At 35.3% G+C, this 23047-nt stretch overlaps 2 protein-coding genes and 1 long non-coding RNA gene across 6 annotated transcripts; all 3 read left to right on the top strand.

The window, feature by feature from the left end:
* The first annotated feature begins 2712 nt into the window (after positions 1 to 2712).
* Positions 2713 to 3159, top strand: LOC120067519 (uncharacterized). The gene has a single exon (XM_039019069.1). It carries the CDS (start codon positions 2713 to 2715, stop codon positions 3157 to 3159), a length of 447 nt encoding a protein of 148 aa, XP_038874997.1.
* A 1246-nt stretch (positions 3160 to 4405) lies between these two features.
* On the top strand, positions 4406 to 6738 carry LOC120067825 (uncharacterized). Its single transcript, XR_005479027.2, has 3 exons — positions 4406 to 4864; positions 5035 to 5109; positions 6480 to 6738. It is a non-coding gene; the product is annotated as an uncharacterized LOC120067825 (long non-coding RNA).
* Positions 6739 to 12167: 5429 nt separating this feature from the next.
* Positions 12168 to 17690, top strand: LOC120067090 (Tetratricopeptide repeat (TPR)-like superfamily protein). Of its 4 annotated transcripts, none has more exons than XM_039018489.2 (5): positions 12168 to 12440; positions 12541 to 14555; positions 16143 to 16199; positions 16630 to 17100; positions 17333 to 17690. In XM_039018489.2, the coding sequence occupies exon 2, from the start codon at positions 12593 to 12595 to the stop codon at positions 14018 to 14020; it is 1428 nt and encodes a 475-aa protein (XP_038874417.1). In that variant the 5' UTR covers positions 12168 to 12440; positions 12541 to 12592; the 3' UTR covers positions 14021 to 14555; positions 16143 to 16199; positions 16630 to 17100; positions 17333 to 17690. The 4 variants fall into 4 exon arrangements, with proteins under 4 accessions (XP_038874417.1, XP_038874415.1, XP_090164907.1 ...); XM_039018487.2 differs by having other exon boundaries at positions 16316 to 17100; XM_090308781.1 differs by having other exon boundaries at positions 15888 to 16199.
* The last annotated feature ends 5357 nt before the right edge of the window (positions 17691 to 23047 follow it).

Here is a 23047-nt window from a genome sequence, read left to right as displayed (position 1 = left end):
AGGATTATCCTTAGATCTGCATGGGTGAGAACAGTTTAACAACGCTGCTCAATAAGGCTCCCATTTCAGGGGTAAGATCGAGTAAATAGCTGGGGACATAGGGTGCAAGATGGACTTCACTCCTACCCATCTCTAGTGGTAGAAGATAGGTTGTTCTCTTAAGTATTGACTTTGAAATTAGAACAAGGGCCCCACCCTCTCACTAGGCTGAGAGGGACTCGATTTGTTGGTTGGACCACAAATCAATTGTTCTTTAAAGGTTCAGTGGGACTGAAGGAACAATAAGTGTTCTCCAGGGTAAAATGGTATTTTGACTTAGACAAGCCACGAACAACCTGTGAAAAATTGACTTACTAGTTATGGTTATATCAGATGGACAGAAATATATCTATAGTGAGGGGAGTGCAACTACGGGACTTTAGTGGAATGACCCGTTAGTTAACAAATGTTGATTAATTAGGTTAAAGATTTTACCGGTTAATCTCGGATTGTTGAAGCCCATGATCTGTAGGTCCATTAGGTTCCTCTTCTAGCTTGTATGGATTAAACTTAGAACAGTATGTTGGATTAATCAAATTGTTCGAATTAGGAAAAAGGATTAAAACCGACAAATATATGTGATATCACTATTGATTTTTTGTATGACACTCTATATCCAAATGTGATTTGAATTTTGAAAATATGAATGAAGATTCATGTTCGGGAGGTAAAAATTAGTCAAAAGGGTCAAAACTGTAAAAAGTCAAAGGGTTGACTTTTTCGTTAGGGAAAATCAAAGTTTGACTTTGACCAAATGGAAGAAGACCATTTTGTCCTTGACTAGAGTTAATGGAATTATCCAACATTTTTGTTGGATAATCCCATTAACTTACGTAGACTATATGTAAACATTATAGAATGACACATAGCCCACTTTGGTTTAGTGCTTTGTGAGGTGTTGATTTTTGGTGAGTTTTTACATCCATTAGATACATGTAATTTTTTTTAAAAAAGGAAGTTTTATAAAACAAATTTCTTCTTCTTCTTTCTCTTTTAACAAGCTGATTTTTCTATAATTTTTTGTTTTCAAATTCTCACCAAAAATTTCCTTTTTCTCACATTAACCTTGAATCTCCCTTTATTCTCTTTTCATTCCTTCATTCACCGGGTCCCACAACCCGGTTCTGAGTCCAGAGAATAGCAAGAAAAATCTAGTGGTGGTCCGGTAGAGTTCGAATCGAGATTCAACGAGAAGAAGCATTTTTCGGGAGCTGCAAAGGTTGTACATTATCCCTTTTAGTTTACATTTTTTTTGTTTACTTTTGCATGCTAATTTCCTTGTAATTAAAAGCAATTAGAGTGTAATTAGATCCTTATTCCGCTGCGTATATCTCGTGTTCCATCAATTAAATAGGTATGTTGAGGTTAAATAACATGAGGTTGATGAGGAAATTTTAGAGGACTCAGGATTAAGTGAATGTTATATGTAATATGAAGCTAGATGAAATCTCTTTTCCTTTCTAGACTATGTGGCTGCATGAAAGTGATGTATGCCCGAGGGTGCTAGTATATGAAAGGGATGTACTAAGACTGTGTGTATGAAAGTGATACATACCTAGAGGGTACTCGGGTGTACAAAAGAGGTACACACTAAGTGGGTTATGTGTATACGAAAGAGGTATATACATAACCATGTGTACGAAAGAGGTATGCATCCTTACATTCATATAGAGAATCTGGGGTGTATGAAAGAGGTACACACTCAGTAGGTTATGTGTATACAAAAGAGGTATATACATAACCATGTGTACAAAAGAGGTACACAGTCAGTGGGTTATGTGTATACGAAAGAGGTATATACAAAACCATGTGTATGAAAGAGGCACACACAGTTAGTGGGTTATGTGTATGAAAGAGGTGTATGCATAACCATGTGTACAAAAGAGGTACACGTCCCTACGATCATAGAGAGGACCTGAGGTGTATGTAAGAGGTGCAATCTAGGGGAAAGGAGAAAGAGTGAGCCATGTAAGGGAAATCTTCGTGTCCCATTAGTAGAGAGCTTCAGTCCATGTTGCATTTATTGGACATAAATGCTTAGCCTGACCCCAGTAGAGGGGTTACTTACTGAGTATTTTTTTATACTCACTCTTCTTTATGTTTTTTTTCAGGTAAGGGTAAGAGCATGCCGACGAATGACAAGCGAAATCTCGAAAAGTCAAGTCGTTACAGTTGGTATCAGAGCCCATGTTTTGGGTTCTGTAGATTGACTTACTACGTAAGTCTAGGTAGTCTCTGTGGCCCAATAACAAATTCCTCTTCATCGTCAGATATGTCCTACTAATGAAAGTTTTCAGTGCATATATGAGATTAGTGATATAATGTTTTAGTAGTATGATTTCTGAGAAAGACCCAGAGATAGATAGCTAATTTATGAGTTCATGACAAGACATGACAACTAAACCTATAGCAAGGAAGACTGTTAGAGGAGGGGTGTAGGAAGAGGGAGCTGAGAGTAGCCAGACTATTCCGACAAATCCAAATCCACCTATGACCCAAATCGATGAGAAGGCAATGGAAGCAAGAATTAGTGAAGCCGTTGCATCTTCCCTAATCGAAAAACTGCAGGAGCTGATCCGTAACACGATGGCAGGACAGACTATGAAGAACTAGGCTTAGGAGGAATCGGTACCACCTGAGCAGTTATAGCAGACTCAACCGTATAATAGAGACATGCAAGGCCTGTCTCTTGAGGCTAAGCATCTGAGGGATTTCAGGAAGTTTGACCCTCGCTCCTTTGATGGATCGTTGGGGGACTCCACTAAAGTAGAGATGTGGTTATCATTTATCGAGGCAATTTTTCGTTTTATGAGGTGTCCGAAAGAGCATAAGCACCAATGTGCAGTTTTCATGTTGACTGGCAATGCAAAAATCTGGTGGCGTTCAATAAAAAAAATGATTGATACTGGTGGGGAACTTGCAACTTGGGAGCAGTTCAAGGAGCATTTTTATGAGAAGTATTTTTCGGCCAACACCTGGTATAACAAGCAGATAGAATTCTTGGACTTGAAACAGAGAGTTATGTCGGTTGAGGAGTATGAGCAGGAATTTGATAAGCTGTCCCACTTTGCTCCTGAACTAGTAGCCACTGAGGCAACAAGGACAGAGAAGTTCATCTAGGGTCTAAGGAGTGAACTGCGAGGTATGGTACATGTCTTGGACCTCAAGACGTATGCTGCGGTTCTGCGGGCCACCGTGAGGATTGATGCTGACTCCCAGGTAGGAAAAGAGTGCAGGAGGTCGCTCGAGGTTGGGACTTCTATAGGTTAGAAAAGAAAGGCTGAGCCCAGGGCTCTTAAGCATCAGTTGAGGAACCAGAACACAATGAATGCTCCACATCAGTGGGGACAGTAGGACTCTCAAGCTGTGGCTGTTAAGGAAGATAAGTCGATTTGTACTACTTGCAGAAAGCATCCCTAGGGTCGTTGCTTAGCTGGAGCAGGGGTGTGTTATCGTTGTGGATAAGAAGGGCATATGACATATGGATGCCCTATCAGGAGCTCTACAAATGGTAGGGACCAACCTTCGGGCTCAGAATTAGGGGGTTCAAGTGGACAACAATAGCGAAATAGGAGCAATACAACAACTTGACACAAGACAGAGAGGTCAAACGTTGTGGTGAAAGGTAAATTTACATTCTAGATCTTGACACTCTAGTGTTACTTGAGACTATGGTTACTTGCCTTCTTTTGTATGCTTAGTTAATATAAGAGACCATGTATTTTCTATTACCCCTATGCAAAGCTATTATTTTGGGTATGGAGAAAGGAGGAGGCATGAAAGGTTTGCTGGCGTAATCAAGGATGGTTGTAACCTTGGTAGCTGGTTATGAAGAATTTAAAGTTATTTAGTCATAGATTGGTTGAGATGAGAGGTCAGTACCCAAAGATTTTTTTAGAAATAAACTTTCAAACTTTTAAGGATGAAAGTTTTTTAAGGAGAGAAGAATGTAACAACCCAATTTTTTTTTGAGTTAATCTTTACTTTAAATATCTTAAATTATTTGAGTGTTATTTTGGATTTTGAGGTTAAATTGGATTTTTGTAAATATATATACATATATTTTGAAGAAGATAGTTAGAATTAAATCAATTGAATTGAGATGATTGATTAAAAATTATTTTTATTATTTTTATTATTTTCTTTTTTTTTTCCAAAAGGATTTGGAATTTTATTTATTCATTTTTTTTTTTAAGATTTGGAATTTGAGAAGAAATTTAATTGAAAAGAAGAAGGAAAGAGTTTTAAAAATATATACAATTATATACATCTTTGGTATTGAAGGAAGCGAAAAAGAAAAATAAGTAAAAAGGGAATAAAATATAAGGAACAAAATAAAATAAACTTTAATTTATTTTATTAAAATATTTTTTTATTTCTTTTTCTTTTCTTAAAATAAAATTGTTCCCCTCTCGAGACCCTTTCCCTGGCGCACACCTAGCCACCGCACGCCTCGTCAGCCTCCGTGCACCTCCAGCCGCCATCATCGTTCACGTAATCACCGACCAGTAATGTCGCACGCCATAGATCTGCCAAGCCGCGCGTCGATCTCCATTTGCCGCCCCATCCACCAGGTCTGAAACTGAACACCAACCCTTGCACCGTCGCTTCAGCCCAATTGCGTGGTTGCCGCCGCTTCTCCAGCTTTTGTGCGCCACCAGATCGAACGGAGTCCCAGTCGCGCACCACTCCTCGTCGGGTTAGTCATCGGCGTCGACTGCCACCGGTCCGTCGTCGTGTCTGGCTGTCGTTCAAGCCTGGCCTCGAGTCCTCACTGTCGTCCCTTTGGGTTTCCGCAGGATTTTGGAGATAAATTGTATTTTGGGTAAGATTTAAATTATTTTGAACAATTAATGGTTTCTTGTGTTTGGTCTTGGAATACTCATAAAATTTTGGGTTAATTGAATCTAGACCCCAAAGGACTGATTTGAATTATGGGGATTCATTACTTTGGGGTCATGGTTGCTAAATTAAGTTCTGTAATTTCTGTTTTAGGTTTTTTCTTCAAGGTTTCCAAGAACCAAGAGGGATTTTAGTTGGTTGAATAAAATATCTTAGTCTTTCTTCGAGGTAAGTAATCTTACTACTGGAACCACTTTTATGCTAGACGATAAACTGTAGATTTAATATTGAGGATCTTGCAACTGTTTTCGAGGATAATTTTGATTGGTCTGAGGTTGAATGGACTGTTTAGGAAGGATATATGAGCATGTAATAATATATCTGAATATGATTATGTATGAGCTTCATTTATAATTTTATGAGTTATATTAAAATGATGATTGAGCATGACCTTTAAATTATGAGTTAAGTGACACTCCTACTGGAATGTCTTAAAGCTAGATGAAGATTAGACATTTATTGATCTATATAGTATGCGATTTATTATGAGAATGTGTAGATTGTACGATATATTATGACATTCCGAATACTTTATTATTTACATGATTTAGTGCATGAAAGTAATATGCTACAGTTGATCCATTTAAAACTAGATTAAATACGTATGCTGAGGTTAATTGACATGAGGTTGACGAGGAGATTTTAGAGGACTCAGAATTAAGTGAATGTTATACGTAATATGAAGCTAGATGAAATCTCTTTTCCTTTCTAGACTATGTGATTGCATGAAAGTGATGCATGCCTGAGGACGCTAGTATATGAAAGAGATGTACTGGAGCTGGTATGTATGAAAGTGATACATACCTAGAGGGTATTGGGATGTACGAAAGAGGTACACATTCAGTGGGTTATGTGTATGTGAAAGAGGTATATACATAACCATGTGTACGAAAGAGGTATGCATCCCTACATTCATAGAGAGGATCTGGGGTGTACGAAAGAGGTACGCACTCATTGGGTTATGTGTATATGAAAGAGGTATATACATAATTATGTGTACGAAAGAGGTACACACTCAGTGGATTATGTGTATACAAAAGAGGTATATACATAACCTTGTGTATGAAAGAGGTACACACTCAGTGGGTTATGTGTATACGAAAGAGGTATATACATAACCATGTGTATAAAAGAGATATGCGTCCTTACATTCATAAAGAGGATCTGGGGTATACGAAAGAGGTACACACTCAATAGATTATGTGTATATGAAAAAGGTGTATATATAACAATGTATACGTAAGAGGTACACATTCAGTGGGTTATGTGTATACGAAAGAGGTGTATGCATAACCATGTGTACAAAAGAGGTACACGTCCCTACGATCATAGAGAGGACCTGAGGTGTATGTAAGAGGTGCACTCTTGGGGAAAGGAGAAAGAGTGAGCCATGTAAGGGAAATCTTCATGTCCCATTAGTAGAGAGTTTCAGTCCATGTTGCATTTATTGGACATAAATGCTTAGCCTGACCCCAGTAGGGGGGTTACTTACTAAGTATTTTTTTATACTCACTCTTCTTTATGTTTTTTTTTTTCAGGTAAGGGTAAGAGCATGCCGACGAATGACAAGTGGAATCCGTGATCGAGCCATGGGGACCAGACATATGCTTCCCTTCATGTTTTTTTAGGATTTGATGTCTTAAAGTTTCTAGATTTGATGTTTGGACTTGAAATTTTGGTATTTGTACTTTCAAAACTTTTCATTAGGATTTTCTAGTTTGTCTTATGGTGTTAAGGGTACTCTGCTACTTGAAAATTCAGTTATTTAGTTTTAATAAAATTATTGGTTTTATGTTATTTATTTGGTTTTACTAAGTTATAAAAAGATGTCAATTTAAATTCCATGCATGCATGTCCATAGTAACGATCCATGTTAGAGATCTCGAAAAGTCAGGTCGCTACATTAGGCTACACGATACCACCAACCTTTGGTCTTCTTCCTCGATGAGAACCGCATCTTCATACTTCAAAACTTCATCACGAACGACTTAACAAACTCAAACACTTTGAATTAAAGACTCAATTGCTTGTTAATTATGCCAAAAAACGTAAGGGCCTTTACAAATTAACACTTTGTATTCGAAAAGAAAGCTTTAAACAGAGGAAATTAACCCATAAACATTCATCAACATCCATCCACAAATGCATTTAACACTTAAATGCAATGCAAAAACCTTAAAACCCACCACGATTGTAAAAGAAATTCAAAACAGAAGCAAAATTTGGAATATCAGAATAACTTGGCTCTGATACCAATTGAAAGAAATCAAGCATGAGGAATTCCATGAGCAGCGGAAGGATCGTTCCAAATTCCATTCGAAATTGAACATAAATAATTATAGTACAAGAACGGAAACTTATAGGTCATGCACAACAAGAAATTACAGCATGCATGCTTTAAGTATGTCAAGGGATAGAGTATGCATATCTTTGAAGAAGCATTCTTCAAACTCCCTCAAACAGACTTCAAGCATCCAAGAACAGAAATGCTTGAACTACAACAACCGTTGCAACACGTACACCAGCATGACCACAATGAACACAACGACCACGGACCCAACGAACGGCCTCCAGATCCTCGAAATCAACCGAGTTGAGTGAGGACACCACCATAATGGTTACCTTGGTATTCTCGGTGTGAGAATCCAGGAATTGTGGGTCGTGTATGGACTTGGTTTGAGAAAGAGACAGGAGAAACAACAATCGTATAGACGATCAAGCAAGTGGTAGATAAGAAGCTATCTATCATATAGACGATGTGCTCGATTATGTAGTAAATGGCAGCCTATCGTATAGACAATGCCACGCGATTGTTTAGCTACAATAAACTGAATGAACTATCGTATAGTCAAAATCCACAATCGTATAGTCTCTCTATGGCTATCTCTTAGTGAAACAATTTCACTTGATAGCCTTCTCTGTGAGTTTCTTTCCAAATTAAGTTACTCTTAATTTTAGGAAAACATTTTCCCTTTTATCTCACGGTTACCATAAAACCATCAATAACTTCCCACTCAATTGGTTATTAGAGAAAAAGAGATAATAATTAATATTATTATAAATAAATATGATAACCAACTTACCATATTATATTTATAACCTATAGTTTTAATATTTCATCTCATGAAACATATAAACCATATTTATTTTTCTATTTTATGGTACTTAATGTAAATCATATTTACATTAATCTTCCACTTGATGTATCTCATACATCATACCAATTATATCATATATAATTGAATTTCCTCTTGTCAGTTTGAATACTTCAAACTAACATAAAAAATTGATTCTCAACTTGAATCCATTGAGCTACCAAGAGGACCTTATGGACCTGTAGCTTGAAGCTTCAACGGTACGTGAATAACTGACTAAAGTCTTTAGTTACGGGATCCACCATTCGTTAACTGCCGGGCACTCCACTAAAGATCGACAGCTGCACCCTTCTCACTACAGATATATTTCTATGTCCATATCAATCAATCAACAGCGCGATAATCCTTCACAGATAGCTCGTAAGTGTAGCTGAGCCAATTTTCCATTTTGCCCTTATAGTTACATCTAACTCCTTAAATACCACTGATTCCTCCAATGAACATAAGTCATAGTTCTATTATGACTGAGTCCTCTCTTCCAAAGGGAGGATGTGACCACTATGTTTAATACCCTAATACCCCCACAATAACATAAAACTTTCAAAAGGTTTCGACTTTTCTACAATTCCTAGGAATTTTCTATGTTTTCGTATATAGAATTCTATACAAAACATATTTGACCTTCAAACAGCGAGACATATTCACCAGATAAGTCTAATCATAGTTTTGGAATCAATTGTTTTATAGATAAGAAAAATTTTCAACCATAAATATCATTGTTATGACATTTTTTGTCTTACATATATTTTTTCGTCTAATGATTGCCATAGATTTTCACCAAATCCACCACTATAAACATTATATAGTGTGTTACCTAGTCAGTTCAAAATGTAGTTCATGCATAACTATTTTGCATGTTTCTATGCCTCAAGTACATGCTAGCAATTTTCATTTGTCAGCTTCTCCTTCAGACATTACAACATCATCTTCTTTCACAAATCTTGCCACATATTGAAAGTTGTGAGGCAAAATAGAATCTCTTCTTGCCATCATTTGAGTCAGAATTTAAATTTCTCATAAATTTTCTTCATGATTTCCACTAGTATGTAATGAACAATTTGGCATTTTTTATGACATTTTTGTGAAATAGAACACCACATATTTGTGAAACAAAATAAATAACTTATCGAACAAGTTCTCACAAAATAAAATTAATATGTCAACAAATAAACTTGAGACATTATTCATTATACTTGAGACGTACAACGACATGAGGACATTAGCTTAATACCATTATGCATAATATAGCAAAATAAGCCAATAATATCAGAAATAATACAATAATACTCATGACTTAAATCATCTTTCTCATACACATAACTCTATAAATGCAAAACTAGTGCAGAACATCAAACAATGATCAATTGCACATATGTCAAATGGTGAATTCATATTAAAAGAAACATTGGTCTCGATCTATGGGGAAAAATATGATAAAAGGATAACCAGCTCTTCTAAAACAGAATATGAAATATCCCATTCTCAACATAAAAAAAAAAAAATTATGCGTAAAATAAAGGATAATATAACTTCACTTCCAGAACAAAATCTAGGCAAAAGAAGAGATTTATTATTTTTTGCTAAAAAAATTCACAATAATTCAAGTTTACAGAACAAAAAAACTTGAACAAGTATTAGTAACAATAAACAACACACTTGTATCTCATGTATGCATAAAGCCTGTAAAAGAAAAAACTAAATGCATATATCATTTAAAAAAAAAAAACGTAATAATTGCATTTCCATAAAACCTTTTTGAGAATAAAATAATAAGGAAAAAGCAAACATGCACATGAATACCGATGACCCCTCTGGAACAATACAAGATTTAATAAAAATCGCCTTGATTATTGGCGATAAATAAACCCACCATAGTTTTACATAAATTCAAATGAGTAAAATTATCTTTAAGATTATTTATATAAATAATAACCTCACCAAAAATCAGAAAATATAGAATCTGATATATCGGAAAAAATTTGTGTCCAACGACTTCACGTTATCTCTTTAAGATAATTTTACCCACTCTAGTATCTGATTTCTTGAGTAATTATCTCTCAAGATAGAACAAATTACATTTCTTATGAAAGTAGTACTTCGTTCACAAAATCCAACGAACTACACCTTGTGGAAATAAAACGAACTTCAAAAACTATATAAAAGGAGAGAAAGTTGAGAAAAATGTTTATGAAAAATTGTTCTAAAAAGTAATTTGAAGAAGAGACATGTTTATAGATTATTCGTGGTCATTCGAATAGCCACAACTCTTCTTTAAGTTGTTATTTTTGAAAAGACATGTTTATTCATGAAACAGTACAACACTACCCGAATGGTCACATATCATTTATTTCAACAAGTATATCAATGACAGAGGATATTTTAGACTTACATTTTTAAAGTTTGGGTTGAGTCGATGTTTTGTTAGATCTACAATATAAAACAGTGATGGCACGCTTGCAAATTTCATAACTTATTTTGCCATGCAGGTAACTATCCCCTTTTCATATGTTAATTAAGCTTTTCAAATTCCATAATTAAAAGTTAATGATCAATTATAATATAACTACAACTCTGGTTAGAAATTCATGCATTGGGAAAAATGCTCACAACATTTTTTATTTCATTTTTGTCAATATAATTGATTCAGGTGTGGTAAAAACTATGCTAATATGTGGTCTGAAACTATTTCAAAATAATTAGAGTAATTTCAAAGGAGTATCATTCACAAAACTCTTGTTGAAAAATATCAACAAATGAAAAGTATAGATGTATTGAGACTCATGATCCTGAATTTATGAAGGAAGATGTAATTGCACATTTTTCTTATTTTTTAATGTTTATCATTATTTGAGATTTTTTTCTTTAAATAAATACTCAACAATATATAATTTCATAATTTGAAAATATACTAACATTATTCTATTTTCAAACTATATTTGAAAAGGTGCAAAATACTGAAATTGTGATATTTCATTGAAATTTGTCATCAAGTTTTTTTCTCAGTCTATGAAGATTCAAATTACTCAAGTTATCAATACTAATTTATACATATTAATAAACAAAAAAAAATTAACCATAATAATTATAAAAATATGAAAAATTATTTTAAATGACAAAATTATTAAGAATATTTATAAATAATAGTAAAATATTACAATATGATAGATTGCAATAGACAACGATAAACTACCATATGTATCATGACACAGATAAATATAGATAATAGTCTATCGCGATCTATGATAGATAGAATGTGATATTTTACTATTATTTATAAATATTTTTGTTCATTTTTTTTATATTTAAAAAAAATATAGAGTAACATTTAAATATAAAATAATTACAATTTATTGTTACAGTGTTAATATTTTCCAGTGTTTTTAAAGGTAGGTATTTTTCATTTTCTACCGTGGGTCGTCTATGCAGACAAATTTCACAAAATGACCCAAAATCCAAATTTTTTTTTACCAATGACCTCTTTCTAAAAACTTTTCTACCACTATCCTTTTGCCCATGCGAAATACCAAAATTACCCACAATTTTTAAAAAGCCTTTAGATCATTTGGTAAACGCGCGTCTCTACAAATACTTTACGACGATAGGGTCTCCCTCCATTTCGTTCATTTCTTGAGAGAATACTAACTGATTGGATAGAGAATACTAAGCGAGCATTTCAATATTACTAAACGATCAGATAGAGATTACTAAGCAATCGTATAGGGAATACTAAGCGATTGTTTAGTTAACTGTTACGCAATCGTTTAGACATTTGTTATGCGATTTTTTAGCTAACTGTCATGCAATCATTTGGCTATCTGTTACGCGATCGTTTAGATATCTATTACGCGATCATTTAGTTTTTGTTACGCGATCGTTTAGATATTTGTTATGCGATTTTTTGTGGAATGTTGGTATTGTATTGAATGCACATCGAATGAAGGATTGAAGAAATCGTGGAAGGAAAAGAAATGTGGTGCTCTCTGAAGATTTTTTAAAAATTGAGAGTAATTTTAAAATTTCGGAGGAACAAAATGTCAATGGTAGAAAAGTTTGTAGGAAGAGGTAATTGCTAGAAAAGTTTTGGGGTTTTTTGTAAAATTTTTCCTGTTTTTTCGAGAGAAAACCCCAGCACCCCTCTCTCTCACGTTTCAGTCTTCACGCCGGCTCCTCCTCCTCGCCTCCGGGCCTATCGCGCTCGGTGCTGGCTTGCCGCCGGTCGCAACCTAACTTACCGTCTGCCCACCGCACGCCACAACCGCCGTCTGCTGCTTCCCGTTGCGTACTCTACTTTCGTGGACAACAACTAATGAAATCGAAACAAATCGAGCCGGATTGCAATCCTTGGTATTTATCGATTTATTGTACTCTTTTTTTGTTAAATATAGATTTTTTTTTTCAAAGAACAATTACTATGTCTTCAATATTTTATCTAAATCGTTTGCAGCTGCTGCGCGTTGTAAAAGAAAGCATATTGTTGCGCTGGAATAACCCCATCAATGGTTCTCTTTCGAATCTCTTACCTCCGATCGTCATCATTTCGTCTCAAGATCTCCACCTTATCTACCTTGCAGCTAAGTACAATCTCTTCTGCCGATTTATTCTATGACCATCTGCAGAAAAACAATGGTAATGTGGAGAAAACTCTTGCTAATGTAAAGACCAAATTGGATTCTAGATGTGTCAACCAAGTATTACATAAATGTTCCTTCGAAATATCTCAAATGGGTCTTCGATTTTTTATATGGGCTGGTCGACAGCCTAATTATAGGCATAGTTCTTTTATGTACAGCAGAGCTTGTGAACTGATTGGAATTAAGGGAAGCCCATGTTTGCTTTTTAATGTTATTGAAGATTATAAAAGAGAGGGTTACCTTGTTGATGTTAGGATGTTTAAGATTATTTTAAACCTATGTAAAGAAGCTAAGCTTGCCAAAGAGGCTTTGTCCATTTTAGGGAAAATGCCTGAATTTCATTTGCGTGCTGACACTTCAATGTATAATCTGGTTATAAGCTTATTTACTGAGAAGGGTGAGATGGATATGGCGATGGAGTTGATGAAAGAGATGGATTCAGTTGATATACATCCTAACATGATCACTTATATTTCTTTGCTCAAAGGATTCTGTGATGTGTGTCGTTGGGATGATGCTTATGGGTTATTTAAGGCTATGAAGGAAAGTGGATGTCCACCCAATACAGTGGTTTACTCTGTGCTACTTAATGCTGCCAGTCGGAATGGGATTATGGAAAGGCTAATGGCAGTGTTGGAGGAGATGGAAAAACAAGGGGGAACTTGCACTCCAAATACTGTCACATACACTTCCATAATCCAGAGTCAATGTGAACTAGGCCGGCCTCTGGAGGCATTGAAGATATTGGATAGAATGGAAGAGTTTGGTTGTGCTCCAAATCGTGTTACAATTAGCTGTTTAATCAAGGAATTTTGTAAAGATGGTCACGTGGAGGAGGCTTACAAGTTGATTGATAGACTTGTTGCAAGAGGTGGTGCTTCATATGGTGATTGCTATAGCTCACTTGTGGTATCTTTGGTTAAGATGAAAAAGATTGCAGAGGCAGAGGAGCTATTTAGAAACATGTTAGCCAATGGGGTGAAGCCAGATGGTTTGGCTTGCAGTCTCATGATCAGGGAATTGTGCTTAGAGGAGCGAGTGCTAGATGGTTTTAACTTATGCTACGAAATCGATAGGAATGGATATTTATCTTCCATTGACTCTGATATTTATTCTCTTCTTTTAGCTGGACTTTGTGAGCATGACCACTCTGTGGATGCTGCAAAACTTGCAAGGTTGATGCTTAAAAAAGGGATTCGTTTAAAACCGTACTGTGCTGAAAGTATCATCAAACATCTAAAGAAATCTGAAGACCAAGAGTTAGTTATGCATTTGGGTGGAATAAGGAAATGACAAGCAAAACTAAGAACTTAATTATGGGATTGGAGGTGTTAATTTTCACCAACATTTTAAACAAAGGCTTTTAGCAAGCTTAAGTTGATTCAAAACAACCAACATGTAGATTCACTCATAGTGGATATGGATGTCAACTCAGTAGTAATTGCAGGTTATAAGTTTGGTGGCATACCACTCAAGAGATAGAATCTGTGACCTTTCGTATGGGAGAAAAGAGGATTTTCATGACTTTGTGACCCTTAAATGTTTCACTCTACTGATGACAGCAAAGGTGTATCAAAAGTCCTTCCGAACAACAAATCACATCTTAGGAGTTGGAGGTTAATTCTGTTTCGGTAGCCAACCCGAAGTACATCTTGCTAGTTTCTCAAATTTCAATATTATTCAATCAAGTGAAGATGCTTTAAAAATTTTGATATAGTCAGCCTGAAGTACATCTTATTAGCACCGAGCAACTCTGACCTCATGTTCAGAAGGTGGCTGTTACCCAAGGTCCTGCTGCAGATTGCTGGAGTTCTGGATGTCTTAATATGTAAGCTGGGTTACGTTTTAATTGTTGAGAAAATGATTTTAAACTACGACTTTACTTGAATAAGATTGGTTCTATGGGTTTTACAATTGTGTCTTTGAGTTCGTTCTTTTTTTCTTTTCTTTTTTATTTTTTGATAGGAAACAAACATGTATATTCCTAAAAGGATCATAGGGTGGGCAAGGGGTTGAGGAGACCCCTCCCCAAAGAGCTGCGGTAGAAAAGCTTCCAATTGTTAAAAATCATGGATAGGTTATAATTATAAAATAAATTGGTATAATTAGTCCACCACCGGCTGTGTGTTGAACAACCATGCCAAAAGAATCAAAAGAACTGAAGAAGCACACTTATCTTAAAAAATTCTACTAATTCTTTTCTTCCAAATGCACCAAAGGAGCGATCAAGTAGCACATCTCCAAATGATTTTACCTTTTCCATCGAAAGCAAAGCAATCCAGCCCCTCAACCATCCAATCATCAACCCTGTTTGGCATGCAATAGTCCAACCCAAAAGTTCTAAACAGAAAAGTCCAACACTTGGTGGCAAAGTCACAGTGGAGGAACGAATGATCTAAAGACTCCTCAGATTTCAAGCAGAAACAGCATATGGAGGGGTAGAAGGAAGAGCTGTTAAGCTTCCTTTGCAATTTCTCATGAGTGATTAAGTTTCTATAAGCGAGGGACCACAAAAAGAATTTAACCTTTTTTTTTTTTTTTTTTTTTTTGGAGATTTTGAGCCTCCACACAAGAGACACTAAAGGAAGAGCAGGGTTCTCTTAGTGAGGTTCAAAAAAGTAGCTTTTGTAATAAACTTCTCCTTTGCATCTAACTTCCATTTGAGGCGGTCATGAGTATCTTGAGGTGTCCAAGAGTTTAAGGTTTCCAATATAGCCACCAAATCACCTAGCTCTCTATCAAAAACTCGTCTTCTGAGGCCCAAGTTTCAGGATTAGCTAGACACACACCAGCAATCTCCAAAGAATATGATTTTAAAACCAGTGTACACGGGTGGGTGCACCCACTGACCCACTTCATATCTATTTCCAAAAAAAAAAAAAAAAAAAAATCAGTGTACAGAGACCTTTGGCACACATTTGTGGTTTTATCGTTGACTGAAGTGAGAATTGTCTAATTGTCAATTCTAGATTGACATTCATAATTTTTATTTGTCAAAAATATCAATGAGTCAATTGATATTTTTTGTAAAATTGATCGAGATTAATTGACTCAAACATTTGGAATCTTGAGAATGTAAAATCAACTTTATCCAGCTGTGTATGAAGAAAAGTGTTTTCTTGAAAATGTTAATGGATATAGGTTATTCAATTTAATGCAGGTATTTCTAAGGCATTTTTTTGTCGGCATTGGATTGTGTCGTTTTGTAGTTTAGATGACTACTAGAATGGTTTCATGAGAGTAGCTTGCCCCGTAACGAGGAAGTTCGTTGACTGCACTTACTCTTATTAGTTGTTTGTTGAATGTTGTAATTTGAGAGCATGTCCTCCAATATGTCAAGAAATCTTTTGAAGCTTCTCATTTCAAGTACGAAATTGCATTGATGGAATCTTACTACCATTATTCTAAACCACAGGCAAATTGGATCTCTCCTCTGATTGCGATTAAACCAAGTCAATCTTCCAGATTCCTGGTAAGAATTTTAGCATTGCACCCTCTATAATATTTGCCTTATTGTTTCTGACAATGGCTCCGATTCCCACATTATTATCTTCAGTTCTGATTTCAGCATCGGTTTTTCATTTGTAGATCTCTTGGTTTGGCGCTTTCCATCTGACCACGTCATTTTTGACCCTTCTGTTTTTCCTTCCTGAGCTCTTTGAGATTAAATTGTATTAGCTGTTTTTGAGCTCTTTAGGAATTATATTAGGTACTTTTGAGCTCTTTTGGAAATCTGCTCGGTATGATAGAAAGTGAATTTGGATAATATTGTTATTTTTATCGTTCGAAATCGTCCAGCTTATTGTCATAAAATGCTCCAAATTGTCCACTCTATGCTTAGGCTCTCCTGCATATTATAAATTAAATAAAGAAGGTATGAGCACTGTTCAATGATATTGCAGCATGTGGACATACACAAAATATCGCTCTATATAAAAATATCTGGAGAGGCCCCACCCCTGGAAGGATTCGTTTCTTTTTTTGGGAGGTCAGTCACAGTAGTATTGATACAACTGATGTTCTTATCAAGAAGGCTCCTTGAATTGTTTCTACGCCAAGCTGGTGTGTCCAACGTCACAAGAGAGGTGAATCTGTTATGCACATTCTGCTTCTGGTGTTTTGTGACTATGCTTAATCATGCTGGATGAGAATACTGCCCTACCCCAAGTATCATGTGGTTTTTCGAAATGACCCTCTCGTCCTTTTTAATATGCGCCTTATTGGCCATCCGTGTAAGAATGAGAATGCTATTATGTGGACCTTCATCATCAAAGCCTACTTTTGGCTCATATGGAATAAGTGGGATCAATTTGAAGATAAAGAATCAGATTTCACATATTTTTTTATCACCTTTTGTATACATCTCTCTCATGGTAAGTTATACTTCTTTTTGTGATTACAATTGCACATCTCTAGTTATATCTCAATGAAATAATATTATGTAATCTCTCGTGCCACTCATTACCCTTTTGTAATTTTATATAATCATTGAAATTATGATTGTTTGAGAACATCATAAAAGGAAAAAACGCATGTTCAATCATATAAACATTAAAATTCAAATTTCTTCATTCACAATCTTTTTCTTCCACAAATGTTTTGTAGGTAGATGAAACTCAGGGCAACATCTCCAAGCAAATACATTCAAGTAATTCATGCATCCCTTATGCGGGTGAACGGTGAAACATTAATTATAATTGGTAAACAAGCTCATTGACACCCATCATTCTTTAGTTCACATTTGATTCTTTGTTTTTGTGGCTGTTGAAAACCTTTTGTCTATAAATGGATGACGGAGAATGGCTGCTGAAAACCCTTTTATCTGCATTTTTCTTGTTATCTGCCGATTAATTTGTTCTGGCTGAAATTATGTGGGTTTGGAAAGATATCTATCCAAAGAAGATTGAATTTTTTTTCTTGGAAACTTAGTTTTCATGTGCTCAATACTACCAATCGTTTTTAACGTTGTATGTCTTATATGTCTCTTTCGCCTTCATGGTGTTCTATGTGTCGATGCAATAGTGGAATTCCTGTTTATCTTTTTGTGTATTGCCCTTTTGTTTCTTGATTTTGACAATCATTTTGGAGGCTTTTGGTTGGTCCATGCCTTGCTCTAATCGTATCTTCTATATATTTTCGCTTCCCGCATGGGGGTCACCCTTTTCTTGGTATTAAAAGTCGATTTGATTGGCTATTTTGTGTGCTTTTTCTTGGACTCTTTGGTGCGAACAAAATGACCGTATTTTCAGAGATTCTTTCTCCCCTTTCGATAGTTTTATGGATTTGGTATTATCTATTGCTTTTTATTAGTAAAAGGATAAGCACACTTTTTTAATCATGTTAGTTTGTCTTATTTAGTCTCGACTGGAGATGCTTCTTGTGATTGCTTATATGTGTGAGTTTGTTTGTTTGTTATGGTTTTTTTTTTTGTTTTTGTTTTTGTTTTTGTTTTTTTTTTTTTTTTTAAAATTTGATTTGACTTTCTTTAGGCTGGAGGGAAAGGCTCTCTATTAAGTTCGAAACTATCTTTTTTTTTTTCCTTTCTTTTTTCTTTTTTCTTTTTTCTTTTTTCTTTTAAAAAGACTACCAGTTTACCTGCTTTTAAGTCTCTTGTTTCTTTTACCAATTAGGACATTGAAGAGTCTGAAAAAGGCTAAACACACTACAAGAGAAATAACAAATGAGAAAGATTCATTTGAAAATATGATAAATTATTTTGATAATTGGAGAAATAGCAAAATAATTTAATAAATCACTAATTAATAATTTACAAATGTTAAAAGTATCCTCAATGCGAACTTAAAAAAAAAAAAACATGATAACGGGATAGATTCTTTTTGGTTTTAAAATACCCTTCGGATAAATTATGGAGTTATTAAACAAATAAAAAAAAAAAAAATCATATTTTTGTAATTAAAAAACTAAGGTGTAATCAATTGACTTTTTGTTTTTGTTTTTGTTTTTTTTCTTTTTTTTAGAACTAAGCATGTGGACTAGTTTTTATCTCTAAATTTCTTGATTTGTTATCTATTTTTTAATTGTAAAAAATTGTAATAAATAAAATAAAAGATTTTTTTTATTTCTGTTTTTTTAATCTATTTTTTTATTTTATTTAAAACAGTACAGTTCTTTTGCTTTAATTGTAATAAACTTGGACACGTGACTAGGAACTGTAGGAACATGCATCGTTCTGCTGGTCAGGCAAACCTGACAGAAGAATCGTTAGTTGCCATGATTACATAAGTAAATGTGATCAGTGGTTTTGAAGGGTGGTGGATAGACATGGGTGCTACACGCCATGTCTGTCACGACCTTAGTGTCTTTAAAACTTATACCGAAACTAAGGATAAGAATATTTTATTGGGGATCACCACTCCACAAAAGTTTTTGGAACCGACGAGGTGGAGTTGAAGTTTACCTCCGGGAAGACCCTTAAGTTGAAGGACGTCCTACACACTTCGGAGATAAGAAAGAACTTGGTCTCGGGTTATCTCCTCAACAAAACCGGATTTACTCAAACCATAGGAGCAGACTTATATACACTTACCAAAAGTAATGTATTTGTAGGGAAATGGTATGTAACTGAGAGAATGTTCAAATTGAATTTAGATCTTAATAAAATGAAATCTTCTGTGTATATGCTTGAATGTTTGACATGCTAGATTGTGTCTTGTTAATAAGAAATTAATTAGTAACATGATTAGTTGAGAGATCAAGATCCAATAGCCTCAACTCAGGCCCAAACCCCTTAGAGAATGCCACGTAGAGAACCATCACAAATTATCTTGTCATTTCTTCTTTTTTGTCTAACATGATTAGCCTGGAAATGATACCTAAGTTATCCATGAATGAATTTGATAAATGCGAGTATTGTAGTCAGGCTAAAATTACTAAAATTCCGCATAAATTTGTACTTAAGATTGATGAGCCTTTAGATTTAATTCATTCTGATTTATATGAATTTGGTGGCATCTTGACTAGGAACAGTAAAAGATATTTAATTACTTTTATTGATGACGACTCTGATTTTACTTTTGTATATTTACTAAAAAACAAAAGTGATATGTTTGATGCCTTCAAATTATTTGTTTCTGAAGTAGAGAATCATTTCAATAGAAAGATTAAAAGACTTCGTAGTGATAGGGAAATTGAGTACGACCTAGACAACTTTAATGAGTTCTTTAACTCTCATGGAATAATACACGAAAAGACTGTACCTTACTCTCCTGAAATGAACTTGAAAAGCTGAAAGGAAAAATAGAACTTTAGTTGAGCTAGTAGTTGCTATTTTACTTAGTTCAGGAGTCGCGTCTTATTGGTGGGGTGAAATCATCCTTACCGTTTGTTATGTTCTGAATAAAATCCCAAAGTCTAAAAGCACAATTTCACCCTATGAAATTCTCAAGAATAAAAAAACCAAATTTGTCATATTTTAGAACATGGGATTGTCTAGCTTATTTAGTGTTCCAGACCCTAAAAGAAAAATGCTAGTTAGTAGAGCCTATGAGTACGTCTTTATAGGTTATGCCATAAATATTAAAGCCTATAGGTTATATGATCTAGGAAACCAAGTTATCATTGAGTCAAACGATGCTGATTTCTTTGAGGATAGATTTCCTTTTAAATCAAGAAATAGTGGGGGCTCAGGATCAAGTAGTCTAACCTCTGTTAGAAATCCTACCTCTATAGAGGAAACCGACCCAGAACCTAGAAGAAGCAAAAGAATAGAACCACCAAGGATTTTGGGCTTGATTTCCAAACCTATAATGTAGAAGAAGATCCCAAAGATCTAAAAGCTGCTTTGTCCTCTGTAGATGCCAACTTATGGCAAAAAGCCATAAATGATGAGATGGACTCTTTTGAGTCAAAAAGGACTTGGCACTTAGTAGATCTACCTCCAGGTTGCAAGGCAATAGGGTGAAAATGGATCTTAAGGAAGAAACTTAGACCTGATGGAACAGTTGACAAGTTTAAAGCCAGGTTAGTGGCAAAAGGCTTTAGACAAAGAGAAAACGTAGACTTCTTTGACATCTTCTCCCTTGTCACTAGAATTACCTCAATCCATGTCCTATTTTGTCTCGCTGCCCTTTATAACCTCGTAGTACATCAGATGGATGTAAAGATCGCCTTCCTAAACGATGAACTTGAAGAAGAGATTTACATGAAACAACCTAAGAGTTTTGTAGTCCATGGTCAAGAAAATAAGGTGTGTAAATTAGACAAATCTCTCTATGATCTGAAACAAGCTCCTAAGCAATGGCATGGAAAGTTTGATAACCTAATCCTATCTAAAGGTTTCAAGGTTAATGAAAATGACAAATGCATCAATCATAAGGTTGAAAATAATCTTTTCACTATCCTGTGTCTATATGTAGAGGATCTGTTAATCTTTGGGTTGAACTTGCACATCATAAATGATGTGAAATCTGGATTGAATGCAAACTTCGACATGAAAGACTTAAGAGAAGCTAGTATAATCCTAAGCTAAAAGTGACTAGGTCTGAAAAGGGAATCTCTTTGGATCAATCTTACTATGACGAAAAGATTCTAAAGAAATATAATTACTTTCAATATGAACCAGCCTATACTTCTTATGATCCTCGTGTTAAGTTGTTCAAGAACACTGGTGACAGTGTTAATCAATCCGAGTATGTGTGTTAATCAATCCGAGTATGTGAGCATCATAGGCAGTCTTAGATACGCTGTTGACTGCACTGAGCCTGACATAGCTTATGTTGTAGGATTACTTTGCAGGTTTACAAGCAGACCTAGTAAAGAGCATTGGAATGCTATAGATAGGGTTATGAGGTACTTGAAGAAAACCCAAAACCTAGGATTACATTATCAGAAGTTTTCTACTGTCCTAGAAGGGTTCAACGATGCTAACTGTAACTCCCTTTCGGATGATTCAAAGGCTATAAGTGGCTATATCTTTAATATAGCAAGCGGAGCTGTCTCTTGGAAGTCCAAGAAACAGACTATTTTAGCCCAATCTATGATGGAGTCAGAAATTATCGCACTAACGACAACTAGTGAAGAAGCAGGCTGGCTTAGAAGTCTGCTATAAAGGTTCCCTTATGGGAAAAGTCGGTACCAACCATATTGATCCATTGCGATAGTACTTTAGCATTCGCAAAATTTTAGAACCGTTACTACAATGGAAAGAGACGAAAAATACGTCGAAAGCATAGTACCATTAGAGAGTTTCTCACTACTGGTGCAATTAGAGTGGATCATATACGGACTGATAAAAATTTGGCAGATCCTTTGACGAAAGAATTGGCCAGAGAGAAGGTTTCAGAACCTCAGAAAGGATGGGACTCATGCCTATAGAAAGATGAATCACTGTGAGGAAAAATCAACCTGTAGACTGAAGATCCCAAGAAACAAGTTCAACGGATAATAATTGATAACAAGTGATATGTAGTGAATCATGCTAAAACAAACATAGAGTTCCATTCCTATGACTTTAGAGATTGAGCATGATATTCTGAAGCGTAAAAGAGGTTGAACTCAGTTCTTAATGAGATCTATATTTGATGACAAGTGGGATACCTAGCTACAGGAGTACTCTTGATAGATTCACCTATGTGAATGGAGAAGTGGGGGCTGCTACCTATGGAGTTTTTAGGCTAACTCTCTAGAATGTTCACTAAACTGGGATACACGTGTTAGGCCTTAAAGCACAGGCTTTTGAACTACACACTAGTGACACTATGTGTGAGATGTTGTTAGAGATAAGAGTTTAAAACCAAGGGTTACTCTAGTATATTCTGAATCATCTATACTATGTAAAGGTTCAAGTCGTATGATACCTTTGCTTATGCATAGTGTTGTATAGACTGAAACTGCTCGATGAAAAATTTGTTTCTTCTTATGTTTAAATTTTCAAGTGGGAGATTGTTGGGTGAAAATTTAACTTTATTTTTTAAAAAGAAAAAAAACTAAAGGGAACCAACCTTTGGTTGAGAATCCCACATTGGTAGATTTTGAAAAGGGAGACTCTTTTGTGTACTCCAACCTTGGGCTATGGGTTTGGGCCCCAAAGGGTACCCATGTTCTGAAGGGAGTGATGAGATAGACCAATGTGGGTTCGCTCCGCCGTCTGTCCGATCGGACGGGCATGCGTGTGTCATTATTTTTCAATAAAAGAATATTATTTTTTCATTATTTTTATTTTATTTATTAAAAAGAAAATTTTTTTGTCAGTTGGCCTTCTCGGTCTTCCCTGCCCGCTTTTTTCGTCCGCATCTTCTGGTTGTCTGCCTTCCATGCTCACGTTTAGAGGCTGAACACGTTTCCGTCTCATGGCAGTTCAGC

This window comes from Benincasa hispida, chromosome 12 (assembly GCF_027475165.1).
Source record: "Benincasa hispida cultivar pf3 chromosome 12, pf3_genome.v1.1, whole genome shotgun sequence".
Lineage (NCBI taxonomy): Eukaryota > Viridiplantae > Streptophyta > Magnoliopsida > Cucurbitales > Cucurbitaceae > Benincasa > Benincasa hispida.
This window is presented reverse-complemented; position numbering and strand designations above follow the sequence as displayed.

Excerpts from the sequence above, each read along its gene's own strand:
- LOC120067090 (XM_039018489.2), top strand. The coding sequence starts at position 12,593 with ATGGTTCTCTTTCGAATCTCTTACCTCCGATCGTCATCATTTCGTCTC.
- LOC120067519 (XM_039019069.1), top strand. The coding sequence starts at position 2,713 with ATGCAAGGCCTGTCTCTTGAGGCTAAGCATCTGAGGGATTTCAGGAAG.